The sequence below is a fragment of the Scyliorhinus torazame genome, chromosome 31 (genome assembly GCF_047496885.1).
Source record: "Scyliorhinus torazame isolate Kashiwa2021f chromosome 31, sScyTor2.1, whole genome shotgun sequence".
Lineage (NCBI taxonomy): Eukaryota > Metazoa > Chordata > Chondrichthyes > Carcharhiniformes > Scyliorhinidae > Scyliorhinus > Scyliorhinus torazame.
The window spans coordinates 12,460,408-12,479,241 of NC_092737.1; the positions used below are offsets into that span (position 1 = coordinate 12,460,408).

The window sequence follows — 18,834 nt, forward strand, 5'->3', positions numbered from 1 at the left end:
CTTTGTTTTGAACAAACAAAAATAAACTTGACTAAACAAGATCAGAAAGATGAAACAATTTACAATATCTATCCTACTCTGACACTTAGTCTAAGTGTGGGAGAACATGTGAATTGACAAGCAAATTGTGGTCAAACACACCACGCTGCTCAATAAATGCCAAATGTGACCAGATTCCATGGAGTTCTCAACAACCCACCCAGACATCCGTGACACTATGGGCGGAATTTACCGTCCGTTCACGCCAGCGGAAAACCCCGTCCCAGGCCAGTGCACGGGTTTCCCGGCGATCGGGGATGCCGACCACGGCCAATCCCATTGACAACGGCGGGGCCGGTACATCCCACTAAAAAGCACGCGGCGGGGTGGTGGATAAATCCCGCCCTATGGGTCAACTAATCTCACTGAAACGTTTCCCTCCTGAGGGTTTCCATCTTCATCTTCGAACATCTTGTCTTGGAATAGTTTCCAAAAGCTCCTCCAACTCCGATGGCTTCACCAATGGCCCACCTCGCAGGGTTTCAACCCTATCTCCTCAGGTCCGTTCTCCTGCATTCCCGAATCTACACTCAGGAACCAACTCCCAAGCACAACTTCAGATCTTCTGCCGCACCGATCACAACCCCACTGCTCCAAACGGGTACATTTTCCTCAATGGCCAGCAGCATTTCAGTTGCATTCTTGAATCTTCAGGGTTTCTCCCGAGCCTTCTATAAATACCAAGGCATCTCCCGAACCCAGTTCACTTTAAATCTGCTACTGCAACTGCTGATTTTATCTGTGGGACGTGCACCCATCTCCAGCTTCCCGTGTTAGGGAACTGGAGCTGGAGCTGAATGAACTTCGGATCATTCGGGAGGCAGAGGTGGTTATAGATAGAAGCTTCAGGGATGTAGTTACTCCGAAGAATAAAGATAGATGGGGGACGTTGAGAGAGGCTGGGAGGAAGCAGTCAGTACAGGGATCCCCTGTGGTTGTTCCCTTTAGTAACAAGTATACCGCTTTGGATACTGTTGGGGGGGGGGGGGGGGGGATTTACCAAGGGTAAGCCATGCGGTACAGGTCTCTGGCACAAAGTCTGTCCCTGTTGCTCAGAAGGGAAGGGGCTGAGGAGTACAGCATAGTTAGGGGGATATATAGGAGATTCTGTGGGAATGAGAGAGACTCACGGTTGGTGTGTTGCCTCCCAGGTCCCAGGGTCCGTGATGTCTCGGATCGTGTTTTTGGGATCCTTAAGGGGGAGGGGGAGCAGCCCCAAGTCGTGGTCCACATAGGTACCAACGACATAGGTAGGAAAAGAGATAGGGATGTAAGGCAGGAATTCAGGGAGCCAGGGTGGAAACTTAGATCTAGGACAAATACAGTTATTATCTCTGGGTTGTTACCCATGCCACGTGCTAGCGAGATGAGGAATAGGGAGAGAGAGGAGTTGAACACGTGGCTACAAGGATGGTGCATGAGGGAGGGTTTCAGATTTCTGGATAATTGGGGCTCATTCTGGGGTCGGTGGGACCTCTACAAACGGGATGGTCTACACCTGAACCAGAGGGGTACCAATATCCTGCGGGGGAAATTTGCTAATGCTCTTCAGGAGGGTTTAAACTAGTTCAGCAGGAGATTGGGACCCTGAATTGTAGATCCAGTATACAGGAGGTAGAGAGTAGTGAGGTCATGAGTAAGGTTTCAAAGTTGCAGGAGTGTACCGGCTGGCAGGAAGGTGGTTTAAAGTGTGTCTTCTTCAATGCTAGGAGCATCCGGAATAAGGTGGATAAACTTGCGGCATGGGTTGGTACCTGGGACTTCGATGTTGTGGCCATTTCAGAGACATGGATAGAGCAGGGACAGGAATGGTTGTTGCAGGTGCCGGGGTTTAGATATTTCAGTAATCTCAGGGAAGGTGGTAAAAAAGGGGGAGGGGTGGCATTGTTAGTCAAGGACAGTATTGCGGTGGTAGAAAGGACGTTTGATGAGGACTCGTCTACTGAGGTAGTATGGGCTGAGGTTAGAAACAGGAAAGGAGAGGTCACCCTGTTAGGGGTTTTCTATAGGCCTCCGAAAAGTTCCAGAGATGTAGAGGAAAGGATTGCAAAGATGATTCTGGATAGGAGCGAAAGCAACGGGGTAGTTGTTATGGGGGGCTTTAACTTTCCAAATATTGACTGGAAACACGATAGTTTGAGTACTTTAGATGGGTCCGTTTTTGTCCAATGTGCGCAGGAGGGTTTCCTGACACAGTATGTAGATAGGCCAACGAGAGGCGAGGCCATATTGGATTTGGTACTTGGTAATGAACCAGGACAGGTGTTAGATTTGGAGGTAGGTGAGCACTTTGGTGATAGTGACCACAATTCGATGACGTTTACTTTAGTGATGGAAAGGGATAGGTATATATCGCAGGGCAAGAGTTATATCTGGGGGAAAGGCAATTATGATGCGATGAGGCAAGACTTAGGATGCATCGGATGGAGAGGAAAACTGCAGGGGATGGGCACAATGGAAATGTGGAGCTGGTTCAAGGAACAGCTACTCCGTGTCCTTGATAAGTATGTACCTGTCAGGCAGGGAGGAAGTGGTCGAGCGAGGGAACCGTGGTTTACTAAAGCAGTCGAAAGACTTGTCAAGAGGAAGAAGGAGGCTTATGTAAAGATGAGACATGAAGGTTCAGTTAGGGTGCTCGAGAGTTACAAGTTAGCTAGGAAGGACCTAAAGAGAGAGCTAAGAAGAGTCAGGAGGGGACATGAGAAGTCTTTGGCAGGTAGGATCAAGGATAACCCTAAAGCTTTCTATAGATATGTCAGGAATAAACAAATGACTAGGGTAAGAGTAGGGCCAGTCAAGGACAGTAGTGGGAAGTTGTGCGTGGAGTCCGAGGAGATAGGAGAGGTGCTAAATGAATATTTTTGTCAGTATTCACACAGGAAAAAGACAATGTTGTTGAGGAGAATACTGAGATTCAGGCTACTAGACTAGAAGGGCTTGAGGTTCATAAGGAGTGTTAGCAATTCTGGAAAGTGTGAAAATAGATAAGTCCCCTGGGCCGGATGGGATTTATCCTAGGATTCTCTGGCTTTCATCTTTAAGTCATCTTGTCTACAGGAATAGTGCCAGAAGACTGGAAGATAGCAAATGTTGTCCCCTTGTTCAAGAAGGGGTATGAGACAACCCCGGTAACTATAGACCAGTGAACCTTACTTCTGCTGGGCAAAGTCTTGGAAAGGTTTATAAGAGATAGGATGTATAATCATCTGGAAAGGAATAATTTGACTAGAGATAGTCAACACGGATTTGTGAAGGGTAGGTCGTGCCTCACAAACCTTATTGAGTTCTTTGAGAAGGTGACCAAACAGGTGGATGAGGGTAAAGCAGTTATGTGGAGACCAGTTACTAGTGGTGTACCACAAGGATCTGTTTTGGGGCCACTACTGTTTGTCATTTTTATAAATGACCTGGAGGAGGGCGTAGAAGGATGGGTGAGTAAACTTGCAGATGACACTAAAGTCGGTGGAATTGTGGACAGTGCGGAAGGATGTTACAAGTTACAGAGGGACATAGATAAGCTGCAGCGCAGGGCTGAGAGGTGGCAAATGGAGTTCAATGCAGAAAAGTGTGAGGTGATTCATTTTGGAAGGAATAACAGGAAGACAGAGTACTGGGCTAATGGTAAGATTCTTGGTAGTGTGGATGAGCAGAGAGATCTCGGTGTCCATGTACATAGATCTCTGAAAGTTGCCACCCAGGTTGAGAGGATTGTTAAGAAGGCGTAGGGTGTGTTAGCTTTTATTGGTAGAGGGATTGTGTTTCGGAGCCATGAGGTCATGTTGCAGCTGGACAAAACTCTGGTGCGGCCACATTTGGAGTATTGCGTGCAGTTCTGGTCGCCGCATTATAGGAAGGATGTGGAAGCATTGGAAAGGGTGCAGAGGAGATTTACCAGAATGTTGCCTGGTATGGAGGGAAGACCTTATGAGGGAAGGCTGAGGGACTTGAGGCTGTTAGAGAGAAGAAGGTTAAGAGGTGATTTAATTGAGGCATACAAGATAATCAGAGGATTAGATAGGGTGGACAGTGAGAGCCTTTTTCTTCGGATGGTGATGTCTAGCATGAGGGGACATAGCTTTAAATTGAGTGGGGATAGATATAGGACAGATGTCAGAGGTAGGTTCTTTACTCAGAGAGTAGTAAGGGCGTGGAATGCCCTGCCTGCAACAGTAGTGGACTCGCCAACACTAAGGGCATTCAAATGGTCATTGGATAAACATATGGACGATAAGGGAATAGTGTAGGTGAGCTTTAGGGTGGTTTCACAGGTCGGCGCAACATCGAGGATCGAAGGGCCTGTACTGCGCTGTAATGGTCTATGCAACCCTTTCTCGAATTGGAGCCTTTCTCTTCGCCTCTCTTCCTCTTTAATTTAACCGGGACTCCTATATATATCCCTTACCTGGGACTTCCTTTTGGGACCTCTTCATGTGCCCGACTGAGGACACTTGCTGACACCTAGTCACCTGACCCAGGTTTCTGGTCTTTTTTTCCTATGCACAAGTGCATTAGGTCCCAAAGAATGCAAAGAGGCCAAACTGCACTTGTGCAGCCTGCACAGGTGCAGAAGGTCCGAGGCACATTGGGAGTTGATATTCCCAACCTCTGAGCTCAAAATCAAGGTACGTTTGAGGATCATAACAGCAGACAGAAAGAGGGATTTGTTGAAGTGAATAGTATAGATACGTTTAAAGCAAAGTTAGGTAAGCGTACGAGGTAGAAGGGGAAATTTGTTATGAGGATAGATTTAGATGAGGAGAGGCTAGAGGACGCTTGAGTGCAGCATGCATTGGTTTCTTTGCAGCATATCTTAAGTAATCAGTTGATAAGAGTCAAGACATTTCTAGTAACAAGGAAAATGAAGCAATCTTTATTTTGCAGGAGGTGTTTTGAGAAACAGGTAGCTGAGTCAGAAATGGGATCATGGCGGGTACATGGAGTTAGATCGCAGCGCGTCCATGTCACAAAATGACGAACCAAGCTCGAGGAGCTGAATAGCCGTGTCCTGTTCTTTTGTTCAGGACAATCAATTTGCTGCCACCTCTGAGAAGAAGATGGTGATAATTAGGCAAAGAGAGAAATAACCATGCAGCAATAGAGGATTATGATTTCTGCATTAGTGTTGTTAGCTTCAATAGTGAAACCACTATTGACGCAGTTGGGTTTGGGTCAGAGGTTTCTGGGTTTGAAAGAACTGATGGGGGGAGAAAAGCTTAGAAATTACTCTCGCCAGAAAAGATGAACAATTAATTATCAGGAGAATCTCTGCATATAAACTTGGTGTAACTCAGTGTAAATGATGAATCTTTTGAGAAACTATAATATTCCATTATGGGATGCACAGTGATATAAGAAGAGGACTGTGTTTAATCTTCATATCAGAACATTATTTTTATTTCTTATTTTACAGTCCGACAGAAAGATTTTCAGGACGTGCTTTCCAATCTGAAACTGCAGAAATACTTCCGAAAGAAACTTTCTCTGAGCAAAATTCTTGAAATTAGCCCAGAAACCATGGTTTGCGCAAAGCCTCAAAGCTCCCAAGACTTACCGTGGTATTTTCTAAAGAAACTTATGATTCTCAACCTGACAGCCAGAAACATCAGATGCTCAGCAGATATTCTGAAAGGTAAAACAGCGGCTGTTGATAAAACAAATCTCTCCAACCTTTTTGATATCCCGGGGAAAGCTGCTGCTGATTCATGCAATCCCCTGGATGTCATCACCGCGGTTTTCCTTTGTGCTGATAGCTTCCTGCAGCAAGAGATGCTGATGAAGATGTCCATGTGTCAGTTTGCTTTGCCTCTCTTATTGCCAGACTACAGTAAGGACAGCATCACCCTACTGTTGTGGGCCATGCGTTTCATTGTGAAAAAGTGGAGACCGCAGTCACTGGAAGAGAGTAAAGGATTCAAAGAGGCAACCATGGCAACCACTCCGGTGCACGTGATTTCATTTCTTCGTCTGGGTAGGTGCAGCACATCCAAATCAAAGATTCTTAATGAGGTGCTCAGTAACCCACACCATCATCACAATTTCTTTATCACTCGCAGCATGGAATGTGGTGACATTCCTCGTAAAATTTCGGATGGTCTTGTTGAGTTCTGCTGGTATCTCCCTTGTGGTAAGAAGAATATTGATATCTTCACAGAACCTCTTCTCATTGCCAATCTCCGTGGGGATGCAAGTGTGTTAGACTCCCAAGTTCACTTCTTGACTCAGGTATCCTCAGCAGTCTTTATATTTGTCGATCAGATCGGTACTGATGAGTTTGCATTCCTGGAATCCATTGCAGAATTGCAAACACAATACTTCCTGATCCTGAATCCACAACCTGACAGGCAGGCCGAGGCGAGCAGCTTTCTCCAGAAACTCGCTCCGTTAATGAAACTGGAACTAAATCATATTATCATCAAAAATAAAAACATGAATGCATCAGAGTTCGTTGAAGAAATCCAGTCGAGCATCAAGAACACTCTGGGAAATGTGACTGACCTGATGAGTATTGAGGGAATGGCTGCTGTTGCTCGTGAGTTAGAAATATGTGTCGATGAAGATGAACCAAGGTGCCAACACGCAAAAGAAGTGGTCGAGGAAATTACTGGTGCCATTAAAGACATGCAAAGTGTAGCAGAATACAAAATCAAAAAATTACCTTTACAAGGAGAGCTCTGGAAAAAATGGTCCAAGCTCGGCAAGGAGCTTTGTCGTCAGAGAAAGCGTGGAGATAAGCCTGTTGAAATGTACAACAGTGAACTCAGAATTGAACAAACAAATCTGCGGAAAAAGCAGCTGGAGTATGATATTGCTGAAAACCTTTCTGAGTTTCTCACTGAAATGGCAAATAACAGCAAAGATGAAAGACCGTTTTTCCTGAAATGGATCAGATATCTTCTCGATGCCATTGCACGACAAGAGCTTTCTCAATTACGTGAGATTTTTTTTTTTATTTTTTTAATAAATATTTTATTGAAAATTTTTGGTCAACCAACACAGTACATTGTGCATCCTTTACACAACATTATAACAATACAGATAATAATGACCTTTTTTATATAAACAAAAAACAACAAATAAATAAATATTAAATAACAAAAATGAAAACTAGCCCTAATTGGCAACTGCCTTGTCACAGGCTATACCCCCCCCACCCCTCCCCCCCCCCCCCCCCCCCCAAGTCCTGGGCTGCTGCTGCTGCCTTCTTTTTTCCCCCATCTATCTTTCCGCAAGATATTCGACGAACGGTTGCCACCGCCTGGTGAACCCTTGAGCCGACCCCCTTAGGACGAACTTAATCCGCTCTAGCTTTATGAACCCCGCCATATCATTTATCCAGGTCTCCACCCCCGGGGGCTTGGCTTCTTTCCACATTAGCAATATCCTGTGCCGGGCTACTAGGGACGCAAAGGCCAAAACATCGGCCTCTCTCGCCTCCTGCACTCCCGGCTCTTGTGCAACCCCAAATATAGCCAACCCCCAGCTTGGTTCGACCCGGACTCCTACTACTTTTGAAAGCGCCTTTGTCACCCCCACCCAAAACCCCTGTAGTGCCGGGCATGACCAAAACATATGGGTATGATTCGCTGGGCTTCTCGAGCACCTCGCACACCTATCCTCCACCCCAAAAAATTTACTGAGCCGTGTTCCAGTCATATGTGCCCTGTGTAATACCTTAAACTGAATCAGGCTTAGCCTGGCGCACGAGGATGTCGAGTTTACCCTGTTTAGGGCATCAGCCCACAGCCCCTCCTCGATCTCCTCCCCTAGCTCTTCTTCCCATTTCCCTTTTAGTTCGTCCACCATAGTCTCCCCTTCGTCCCTCATTTCCCTATATATATCCGACACCTTACCATCCCCCACCCATTTCTTTGAGATGACTCTGTCCTGCACCTCTTGTGTCGGGAGCTGCGGGAATTCCCTCACCTGTTGCCTCGCAAAAGCCCTCAATTGCATGTACCTGAATGCATTCCCTTGGGGCAACCCATATTTCTCGGTCAGCGCTCCCAGACTTGCGAACTTCCCGTCCATAAATAGATCTTTCAGTTGCGTTATTCCTGCTCTTTGCCACATTCCATATCCCCCATCCATTCCCCCCGGGGCAAACCTATGGTTGTTTCTTATCGGGGACCCCCCCAATGCTCCGGTCTTTCCCCTATGTCGTCTCCACTGTCCCCAAATCTTCAGTGTAGCTACCACCACCGGGCTCGTGGTGTAGTTCCTCGGTGAGAACGGCAATGGGGCTGTCACCATAGCCTGCAGGCTGGTCCCCCTACAGGACGCCCTCTCTAATCTCTTCCACGCCGCTCCCTCCTCCTCTCCCATCCACTTACTCACCATTGAAATATTAGCGGCCCAATAATACTCACTTAGGCTCGGTAATGCCAGCCCCCCCCTATCCCTACTACGCTGTAAGAATCCCTTCCTCACTCTCGGAGTCTTCCCGGCCCAAACAAAACCCATGATGCTCTTTTCTATCCTTTTAAAAAAAGCCTTCGTGATCACCACCGGGAGGCACTGAAACACAAAGAGGAATCTCGGGAGGACCACCATCTTAACCGCCTGCACCCTCCCTGCCATTGACAGTGCTACCATATCCCATCTCTTGAAATCTTCCTCCATCTGTTCCACCAACCGCGTTAAATTTAGCCTGTGCAATGTGCCCCAATTCTTAGCTATCTGGATCCCCAGGTAACGAAAGTCTCTTGTTACCTTCCTCAACGGTAGGTCTTCTATTTCTCTACTCTGCTCCCCTGGATGCACCACAAACAGCTCACTCTTCCCCATGTTCAATTTATACCCTGAAAAATCCCCAAACTCCCCAAGTATCCGCATTATTTCTGGCATCCCCTCCACCGGATCCGCCACATATAGTAGCAGATCATCCGCATATAAAGATACCCGGTGTTCTTCTCCTCCCCTAAGTATTTCCCTCCATCTCTTGGAACCTCTCAGCGCTATCGCCAGGGGCTCAATCGCCAGTGCAAACAGTAATGGGGACAGAGGACATCCCTGCCTTGTCCCTCTATGGAGCCGAAAATATGCCGATCCCCGTCCATTCGTGACCACACTCGCCACTGGGGCCCTATACAACAGCTGCACCCATCTAACATACCCCTCTCCAAAACCAAATCTCCTCAACACCTCCCACAGATAATCCCATTCCACTCTATCAAATGCTTTCTCGGCATCCATCGCCACTACTATCTCCGTTTCACCCTCTGGTGGGGCCATCATCATTACCCCTAACAGCCTCCGTATATTCGTGTTCAGCTGTCTCCCCTTCACAAACCCAGTTTGGTCCTCGTGAACCACCCCCGGGACACATTCCTCTATTCTCATTGCCATTACCTTGGCCAGGACCTTGGCATCCACATTTAGGAGGGAAATTGGTCTGTAGGACCCGCATTGTAGCGGATCCTTTTCCTTCTTTAAGAGAAGCGATATCGTTGCTTCAGACATAGTCGGGGGCAGTTGTCCCCTTTCCTTTGCCTCGTTAAAGGTCCTCGTCAGTACCGGGGCGAGCAAGTCCAAATACTTTCTGTAAAATTCAACTGGGAATCCGTCCGGTCCCGGGGCCTTTCCCGTCTGCATGTTCCTAATTCCTTTCACCACTTCTTCTACCGTGATCTGTGCTCCCAGTCCCACCCTTTCCTGCTCTTCCACCTTGGGAATTTCCAGCCGATCCAAAAAATCCATCATTCTCTCCCTCCCATCCGGGGGTTGAGCTTCATACAATTTTTTATAAAATGTCTTGAACACTTCATTCACTCTCTCCGCCCCCCGCTCCATCTCTCCTTCCTCATCCCTCACTCCCCCTATTTCCCTCGCTGCTCCCCTTTTCCTCAATTGGTGTGCCAGCAATCTGCTCGCCTTCTCCCCATATTCATACTGTACACCCTGCGCCTTCCTCCATTGTGCCTCTGCAGTGCCTGTAGTCAGCAAGTCAAATTCCACATGCAGCCTTTGCCTTTCCCTGTACAGTCCCTCCTCCGGTGCTTCCGCATATTGTCTGTCCACCCTCAAAAGTTCTTGCAGCAACCGCTCCCGTTCCTTACTCTCCTGCTTCCCTTTATGTGCCCTTATTGATATCAGCTCCCCCCTAACCACCGCCTTCAACGCCTCCCAGACCACTCCCACCTGAACCTCCCCATTGTCATTGAGTTCCAAGTACTTTTCAATACATCCCCTCACCCTTAGGCACACCCCCTCATCCGCCATTAGTCCCATGTCCATTCTCCAGGGTGGGCGCCCTCCTGTTTCCTCCCCTATCTCCAAGTCTACCCAGTGTGGGGCATGATCCGAAATGGCTATAGCCGTATATTCCGTTCCCCTCACCTTCGGGATCAATGCCCTACCCAACACAAAAAAGTCTATGCGCGAATAGACTTTATGGGCATAGGAGAAAAACGAGAACTCCTTACTCCTAGGTCTACTGAATCTCCACGGGTCCACACCTCCCATCTGCTCCATAAAATCCTTAAGCACCTTGGCTGCTGCCGGCCTCCTACCAGTCCTGGACTTCGACCTATCCAGCCTTGGTTCCAACACCGTGTTAAAGTCTCCCCCCATTATCAGCTTTCCCGTCTCTAGGTCCGGGATGCGTCCTAGCATTCGCCTCATAAAGTTGGCATCATCCCAGTTCGGGGCATACACGTTTACCAAAACCACCATCTCTCCCTGTAATTTGCCACTCACCATCACGTATCTGCCCCCGTTATCCACCACTATAGTCTTTGCCTCGAACATTACCCGCTTCCCCACTAATATAGCCACCCCCCTGTTTTTCGCATCCAGCCCCGAATGGAACACCTGCCCCACCCATCCTTTACGCAGCCTAACCTGGTCTATCAGTTTCAGGTGCGTTTCCTGTAACATAACCACATCTGCTTTAAGTTTCTTAAGGTGTGCGAGTACTCGTGCCTTCTTTATCGGCCCGTTGAGCCCTCTCACGTTCCACGTGATCAGCCGAGTTGGGAGGCTTCCTACCCCCCCCCCTTGCCGGTTAGCCATCATCTTTTTCCAGCTTCTCACCCAGTTCCCACGCAGCTGTATCTCCCCCAGGCGGTGCCCCCCCGCCCATCCTCTCCCGTACCCACTCCCCCCTTTCCCCAGCAGCAGCAACCCAGTAATTCTCCCCTCCCACCCCCCCCCGCTAGACCCCCCGCTAGCGTAATTACTCCCCCCATGTTGCTCCCAGAAGTCAGCAAACTCTGGCTGACCTCGGCTTCCCCCCGTGACCACGGCTCGCACCGTGCGACGCCCCCTCCTTCCTGCTTCTCTATTCCCGCCATAATTATCATAGCGCGGGAACCAAGCCCGCGCCTCTCCCTCGGCCCCGCCTCCCATGGCCAACGCCCCATCTCCTCTCCCTCCCCACCTCCCCCCATCATCACCTGTGGGAGAAAGAAAAGTTACCATACCGCAGGATTAGAACATAAAACCCCTCTTCGCCCCCCCCATTCGCCCCACCACTTTGTCCAAACGTTCTTTTTCATAATCCACTCATTCCAGTTTTTCTTCTACAATAAAAGTCCACGCTTCATCCGCCGTCTCAAAGTAGTGGTGCCTCCCTTGATATGTGACCCACAGTCTTGCCGGTTGCAGCATTCCAAATTTTATCTTCCTTTTGTGAAGTACCGCCTTGGCCCGATTAAAGCTCGCCCTCCTTCTCGCCACCTCCGCACTCCAGTCTTGATAAACGCGGATCACCGCGTTCTCCCATTTACTGCACCGAGTTTTCTTCGCCCATCTAAGGACCATTTCTCTATCCTTAAAACGGAGGAATCTCACCACTATGGCTCTGGGAGTTTCTCCTGCTCTCGATCCTCGCACCATAACTCGGTACGCTCCCTCCACCTCCAACGGACCCGTCGGGGCCTCCGCTCCCATTAACGAATGCAGCATCGTGCTCACATATGCCCCGACGTCCGCCCCCTCCACACCTTCAGGAAGGCCAAGAATCCTCAGGTTGTTCCTCCTTGCGTTGTTTTCCAGTGCCTCCAACCTCTCCACACATCGTTTCTGGTGTGCCTCCTGTATCTCCGACTTCACCACCAGGCCCTGTATATCGTTCTCATTCTCGGCTGCTTTCGCCTTTACGACCCGAAGCTCCTGCTCCTGGGTCTTTTGTTCCTCCTTTAGCCCTTCGATCGCCTGTAGTATCGGGGCCAACAACTCTTTCTTCATTTCCTTTTTTATCTCCTCCACGCAGCATTTCAAGAACTCTTGTTGTTCAGGGCCCCATATGAAACTGCCACCTTCCGACGCCATCTTGGTTTTTGCTTGCCTTCCTTGCCGTTGTTCCAAAGGATCCGCTGCAATCCGGCCACTTTCCTCTCCTTTTTCCATCCGTGTCCAGGGGGAACACCCTCCTGGTTTACCGCACGGTGTTTTTAGCCGTTAAAATTGCCGTTGGGGCTCCTATTAAGAGCCCAAAAGTCCGTTTCACAGGGAGCTGCCGAAACGTGCGACTCAGCTGGTCATCGCCGCACCCGGAAGTCCATTACGTGAGATTTATAAACAACAGTATAAAGCTTCACCTGGCGCAAGTGAGAAGCTCATGGAACTCGACAAACAAATATCAGACAGTTCTCTGGGGCTAGAACATTTCATGCGAGAAATAGGACAGATTTATGAAGCTGAGGTAACTTTAGTTCAAGAAAATATTCTGCCAGAAAATTATCGCCAGTACACAGCACTTCCCAACGTCGCTGCTGATCTTATGTTAGATGGTTTTTCACTTGAACTTTTAGATGGTGACGCTTCCAGCATATCTGAACAGTGGGTCAGTGCTGTGCTCACAAACCTTTCGGAGAAACTGGGACCAGATACCAGAATAGTTGTTTTAACCGTACTGGGTGTTCAGAGCACAGGGAAGTCTACACTCTTGAACACAATGTTTGGTTTGCAGTTTGCAGTGGGAGATGTACAAGAGGAGCCTTCATGCAGTTGATTAAAATTACAGGAGATCTGAAGGAGGAGATTGATAGTGAGTACCTCATGATTATTGACACGGAAGGGTTAAAAGCTCCAGAACTGGCAAAGCTGGAGGACAGCCATGAACATGACAATGAGCTCGCAACTCTGGTTGTTGGGTTGAGTGACGTTACATTAGTCAACATGGCCATGGAAAACTCTTCCGAAATGAAGGACATCTTGCAGATCGTGGTGCACGCCTTCCTGAGGATGAAAGAAGTCGGGCACAAACCAAACTGTCAGTTCATTCATCAAAACGTGGGAGAAGTGTCAGCGCACGATCAGAACATGAGAGACAGGAAACATCTCCTGGATCAGTTAGATGAAATGACAAGGGCGGCGGCAAAGATGGAGAAGAAAGAAAATATGTTCACAACATTTTCAGATGTCATGGAATACGATCCTGAAAAAAACAACTGGTACATTCCTGGTCTGTGGCACGGTGTTCCTCCTATGGCACCAGTAAACACTGGCTACAGCGAAAATATATTTGAACTGAAAAAATACCTGTTTGATTTATTTAAACAGTGCAAAGTAACCAAAAAACCATTTACAATTCACCAATTCACAGAATGGATGAAGAGCTTATGGAATGCTGTCAAATATGAAAATTTCATTTTCATTTTCCGAAACAGTCTGGTGGCAGATGCTTACAGCCAGCTCAGTTTGAAGTACGCAGAGTGGGACTGGCAGTTTAGGAAAATCATGCATTCCTGGGTTGAAAAGGCTGAGAATAATATCGACAATCATCCTCTGAATCAGCTTGATGATTTGTATCAGACTCTGATTCAAAAATCAAATACTGTCCTCCAGGCTCAAAAACGAAAGATTCTCGATCGTCTGGAAGAATATTTCAACAGCAAAGTAGAGAACATCCACCTTGTGGAGAAATTCAAAATTGACTTCACCTGAGTGCTGAGAGCTTGCGAAATGAGCTTGAGATTTACAGCAAGCACAGATGTGACAATGCAATTCAGAGACGCAAAGGCATGGACAAACTGGTTAACATACAGACCGAGTATCAGGGAAATATTAACAAACAGGTCAGTGAACTTTTACAAAGATGCAAACAATCAGAGATTAAACTCGACGACAGTCTTCTGGAGGAACAGTTTGAAAAGATGTGGAGAGACACGGTAAAACCACTGCAGGGAATGTCATTCCAAAAACAGAATGTTGAAGCGGAGTTTGAAAATCAACTGAGACAAAGTCTACGCCATCGGGGCAGTGCCGTGTTTGAGAGATTGGATGAAGCTGGAAAGCTGTCTGAAAAAGGAAAGGGTCCCTTTGTAGTTATCAAGGAACATGTCACAAAACATCTTTTACACATATTTTTGGAGTTATTCAGAAGTTCAGGTAACAATGAAGTGAAATGTTTGCAGATGTTTTAATAAAAAACTCTGAGGTATTTGCACAGGAGAAGGTTAAAGCAAAAGTTGATTTTGATCAAACTTACTGTCAAATATTGCTGAAAACAATTGATGAAAAGTTACACAAAGAGAACAATCATAACTCTTGCACTAATGCTAACTTTGAGGTGGACCTAAAGCTATATATATGTGGACGCGTCCTGTCAATTTTCCAAAGGATGCACCAAGATTTCTTTAGTCGGAATGATCCACTGACTCGTCTGGAAGAAATGAAAAGTGCCTACTTTTCCACATTTAAAGATCTCTACCATGAGAAAGATCAAGGTCAGAAAAGGGCTCAAGCTCTGTTCAGTAGCTGCCTCCAACCAGCTCTTCAGAATGCCATTAATAAAAGGCTTGGTGTGGAGATTGTTGAAGATGTAAAAGCCAGTTGTACAAACCATGAATTGAGCAGCAGAGCCTATCTCCAAGCTGTGACTTTACTGGAATTGCTGGAAGAGCACTGTGTGGAAAATTACATTCGGTACATTACAAACTACGAGGAATTTGCAAAACAGTGGATCAGGGAAAGAATAACCAAGAATTACACAGAAGGAACTAAACTTGCAGCAATTGCCACAAAAATAATCCAAGCTCTGATTCGGAAGACAAAAGATGCCATTGAACAAGCAATGGCGACTGAGAAGGAAAATGTGTCAGAATTTTTAACAGAATTTTGTAATATTTTGAAGGATGATTTTGTGATTGACAAGGGAGGTTTGGAAATTGTAATCTTTCAAAATGCCACCAAAGCCGGCGAGTTTGCAGCTGATGTTATCGCAGCCCTGGATGATGTGGAGCAGAATCTCATATTGGGCTTTAATGAAAACTATGACATCAAGGAAAGTCTGCCTCGCCTCCCAGTGCAGCCGGATGAAGAGATTTTCCGTCAAGTTCTCGGCTGTGGGAAGATGTGCCCCTTTTGTGGAGTTCCTTGTGAACGAGGAGGCTCAGGACACAAGGAGCATTTTGCTGAAATACATCGACCCCAGGGTCTGCATTGTTGTCTCTGTCATTCCAGTCACCAACTTGTAGAGGAAGTGTGCACTTCTTCAGTGGCATCTGATGATTTATTCAGCTGTGCAGCAACACAATTTCATTTTCATCCCTACAAAGACTACCGCAGTGTAAATGATTATTTTGCCTCCTGGGATATTCCACCAGACATCAGCATCCAATCAGCAGCCTACTGGAAATACATCCTGTGGATCTTTAATAAAGAGTTTGCTGAGGCTTACAATGCCAAAAAGGCCAATATTCCCGCTGACTGGAAAACTATACAAAGGGAAACTATAAAAGCAGAGATAAAGAAAAGATACAATATATGAATAGAAATATTAAGTAACTGGAACAGTGCGAGATGAAATCTTTAGAAGTCCACTCTAATCAGACATTCACTCTCAATACTATTTACAAAAATTCAGTCACAGGAGAGCATTAACTCCACTGATTCATGTGAGGATTCTCATCACCGGTCAGGGTTAACCTATCTTTTCAAAGTCAGATAGCAAAGAATTGCCAGAAACAGCACTAAGAATACTAGAGTGGTACTGTCTCATCTGCTAGTTACAAGAGTCAATTGCCCACCTCAGGATTAATGTGTGCACTGTGATGATATTTACCTATGACTATAATTTGCTTTAAATGTATTTTATGTTGTGGTTGCAGTAGTTTAAAGGGAACTCTCATGGTGTGCCAGAATAATGATCAAACTAAGATAGGTGAGTGGAACCAAATCAATGTGTCTTCATTCTGTTTAAAATTATCCTGAAATATTTAAATAAAGTTGATATCATCCTGTGGCCGGTTTAGCTCCCATTTATGCCCTGACTTACATGGGGCGGGATTTACCTAAATGGGAACAAAGTCAAATAGCTAGCACGTTTAGCCGCGGGTTTCCTGGCATCCCGATCTCTGGATCCCCAACCTCCCCAGCCTGAACACACTATGGGAGGGTCTCCGGGGCCCCCCAACATCTACGCAGGCACCCCTGGAACGATCACCATTGCACAAAAAATGCAAGCTTGGCACCTTGGTAGTACCAATCTTGTACCCTGGCAATGCCCCTGACAGTGCACCTAGGCAGTGCCAGGCTGGCACCCAGGTGACACTGCCACCGTTCTAGTGGCACCAGCTGTGCCAGGGTATGCACCTGCGTGTCCCCAATCCCCTCGGAGACCCCCACGAGTGGTTTAGTCACGTCCCCACTTGTGGAGGCCAGCACTGAACGGCACTCGGCTGAGGTCTCCGAGGCAAAGGGGATATAGCCCGATGCTTCTATCGGCCACATTGCGCTTTTTTCTGAATTTAGAGTACCTGACAATTTTTTTCCAAGGGGCAATTTAGCGTAGGCAATATACCTACCCTGTACAACTTTGGGTTGTGGGAGCGAAACCCACAGAAACACGGAGAGAATGTGCAAACTGCACATGGACAGTGACCCAGAGCCGGGATTGAACCTGGGACCTCGGCGCCGTGCTATCCACTGCGCCACCGTGCTGCCCTGATGTGCATCATTTTGATGGAAAGCACACATGATGCACTAGTGGTAGGAGGCAGTGAATGTTTAAGGTGGTGCATGGTGGTGCAAGCAAGCTGCTTTGGTCAATCCACCTAACCTGCACATCTTTGGACTGTGGGAGGAAACTGGAGCACCCAGAGGAAACCCACGCACACACGGGGAGGACGTGCAGACTCCGCTCAGACAGTGACCCAAGCCGGGAATCGAACCTGGAGCTGTGAAGCAACTGTGCTAACCACTGTGCTACCCAAAAGTGTTTAGCTGCACTATCCTCCTATTTCTAGCCTCACTAGCACGTGGCACAGGGAGTAATCCTGACATTACATTAATCCTGAGTTTACTGCCTAACTCCCTGAACTCCTTCTGCAGGACTTCATCACTCTTCCTGCCTATGTCTTTAGTATCTATTTGTACTACGACCTCTGGCTGTTCACGCTCTCCCTTTAGGATATCCTGTGTTTGTTCAGAGACATCCTTGACCCTGGCACCAGAGAGCAACATATCATCCTGGAGACTCTTTCACATCCACAGAAGCGCCCATCTGTACTGGAGTCCCTTATAACTATCGCTCTCCTGCACTTTGCCTCCCCTGTTGAGCAACAGAGCCAGTTGTGGTGCCACTGGCTTGGCTATCCCCCCCCCCCCCCCCCAAAACAATATTCAAAATGGGGGGTGGTTTAGCTCACTTGGTTAGACAGCTGGTTCATGATGCTCAGCAAGACCAGCAGCGCAGGTTCAATTCCCGTACTGGCTGAGGTTATTCATGAAGTCCCACTTTCTCAACCATTGCCCCTTGCCTGAGGTCTGGTGATCCTCCGGTTAAATCGCCACCAGTCAGCTCTCCCCCTCAAAAGCAGCCTCTGGTCATCTGGGACTATGGCGACTTGACTGTTACCTGATAATGACCAAATCATCTGTTTCCAAGTTGCTAACTGAGGGATAAACATTAGCACCAAAGGGAGAACCAAACAAAAACTGCTGAAAATGCCCAAGAGGTCTGGCAGCACATAGGGACAGAAAGAGATTTGACGTTTCAGGTTAAGGTGATCTTCCATTGGAACTGAAAAAAGATAGGTTAGAAAAATAGAACGGTAATAGGGTTTTAGCCAGTGTAAGCGGAGAGGAGGAACAGGAAGAAAAGGGACAATCTCTCATAGGTGGAAGGCAAGCAAGGTTAAATTCCAATGGATTTCATGCTCTTTTATTAAAATCCATTCATGGGAAGGGCGGCACGGTGGCGCAGTGGTTCGCACTGCTGCCTCACGGCGCCGAGGACCTAGGTTCGATCCCGGCTCCAGGTCACTGTCCGTCTGGAGTTTGCACATTCTCCCCGTGACTGCGTGGGTCTCACCCCCACAAACCCAAAAGGATGTGCAGACTAGGTGGATTGACCACGTTAAATTGACCCTTAATTGGGAAATAAACTTGGGTACTCTAAATTTACATTATAAAAAAGAATATTCATTCATGAGATGTGAGTGTGGCTGGCTGGGCCAGCATTTATTGCCAATTTCTACCTAATTGTTCTTGATCTGAGTGGCGTCCTGGGGGGCATATAGAGCAAGCCACATCCTCGCAGAGGATCGCATCCGTTCACGGCTGCGTGTTTCTGCCATGGATCTTCGTGCGACCGAAGAGTCCGAATCTCCATCCGCGGATATTCAAGCTCATGTTGGGAGAGGACATCCCATGAGTTAGTGGGATCAGGAGTGCGGGAACCTGCGCCATGTCCTTCCCTTCCTTGCCACCGCTCGTGGTTAAAACGTCGGGGGCAGGGACGAATGGCTTCCTTCTGTGCTGTAACTTTGCCACGATTCGATGCACGGCGCAGCCCAAAGGGCGGGTCGTCACCGTTGGGGCATAAGACGAGGCGGGCCGAATGGCTTCCTT

At 47.5% G+C, this 18,834-nt stretch overlaps 1 protein-coding gene across 1 annotated transcript; it reads left to right on the plus strand.

The window, feature by feature from the left end:
- Positions 1-296: 296 nt before the first annotated feature.
- LOC140404546 (up-regulator of cell proliferation-like) lies at positions 297-16,219 on the plus strand. Its single transcript, XM_072493149.1, is given in 6 exon segments — positions 297-336; positions 5,450-6,965; positions 12,541-12,950; positions 12,953-13,921; positions 13,924-14,321; positions 14,432-16,219. Coding segments are annotated over 6 exon segments (4,653 nt in total). The 3' UTR covers positions 15,752-16,219.
- The last annotated feature ends 2,615 nt before the right edge of the window (positions 16,220-18,834 follow it).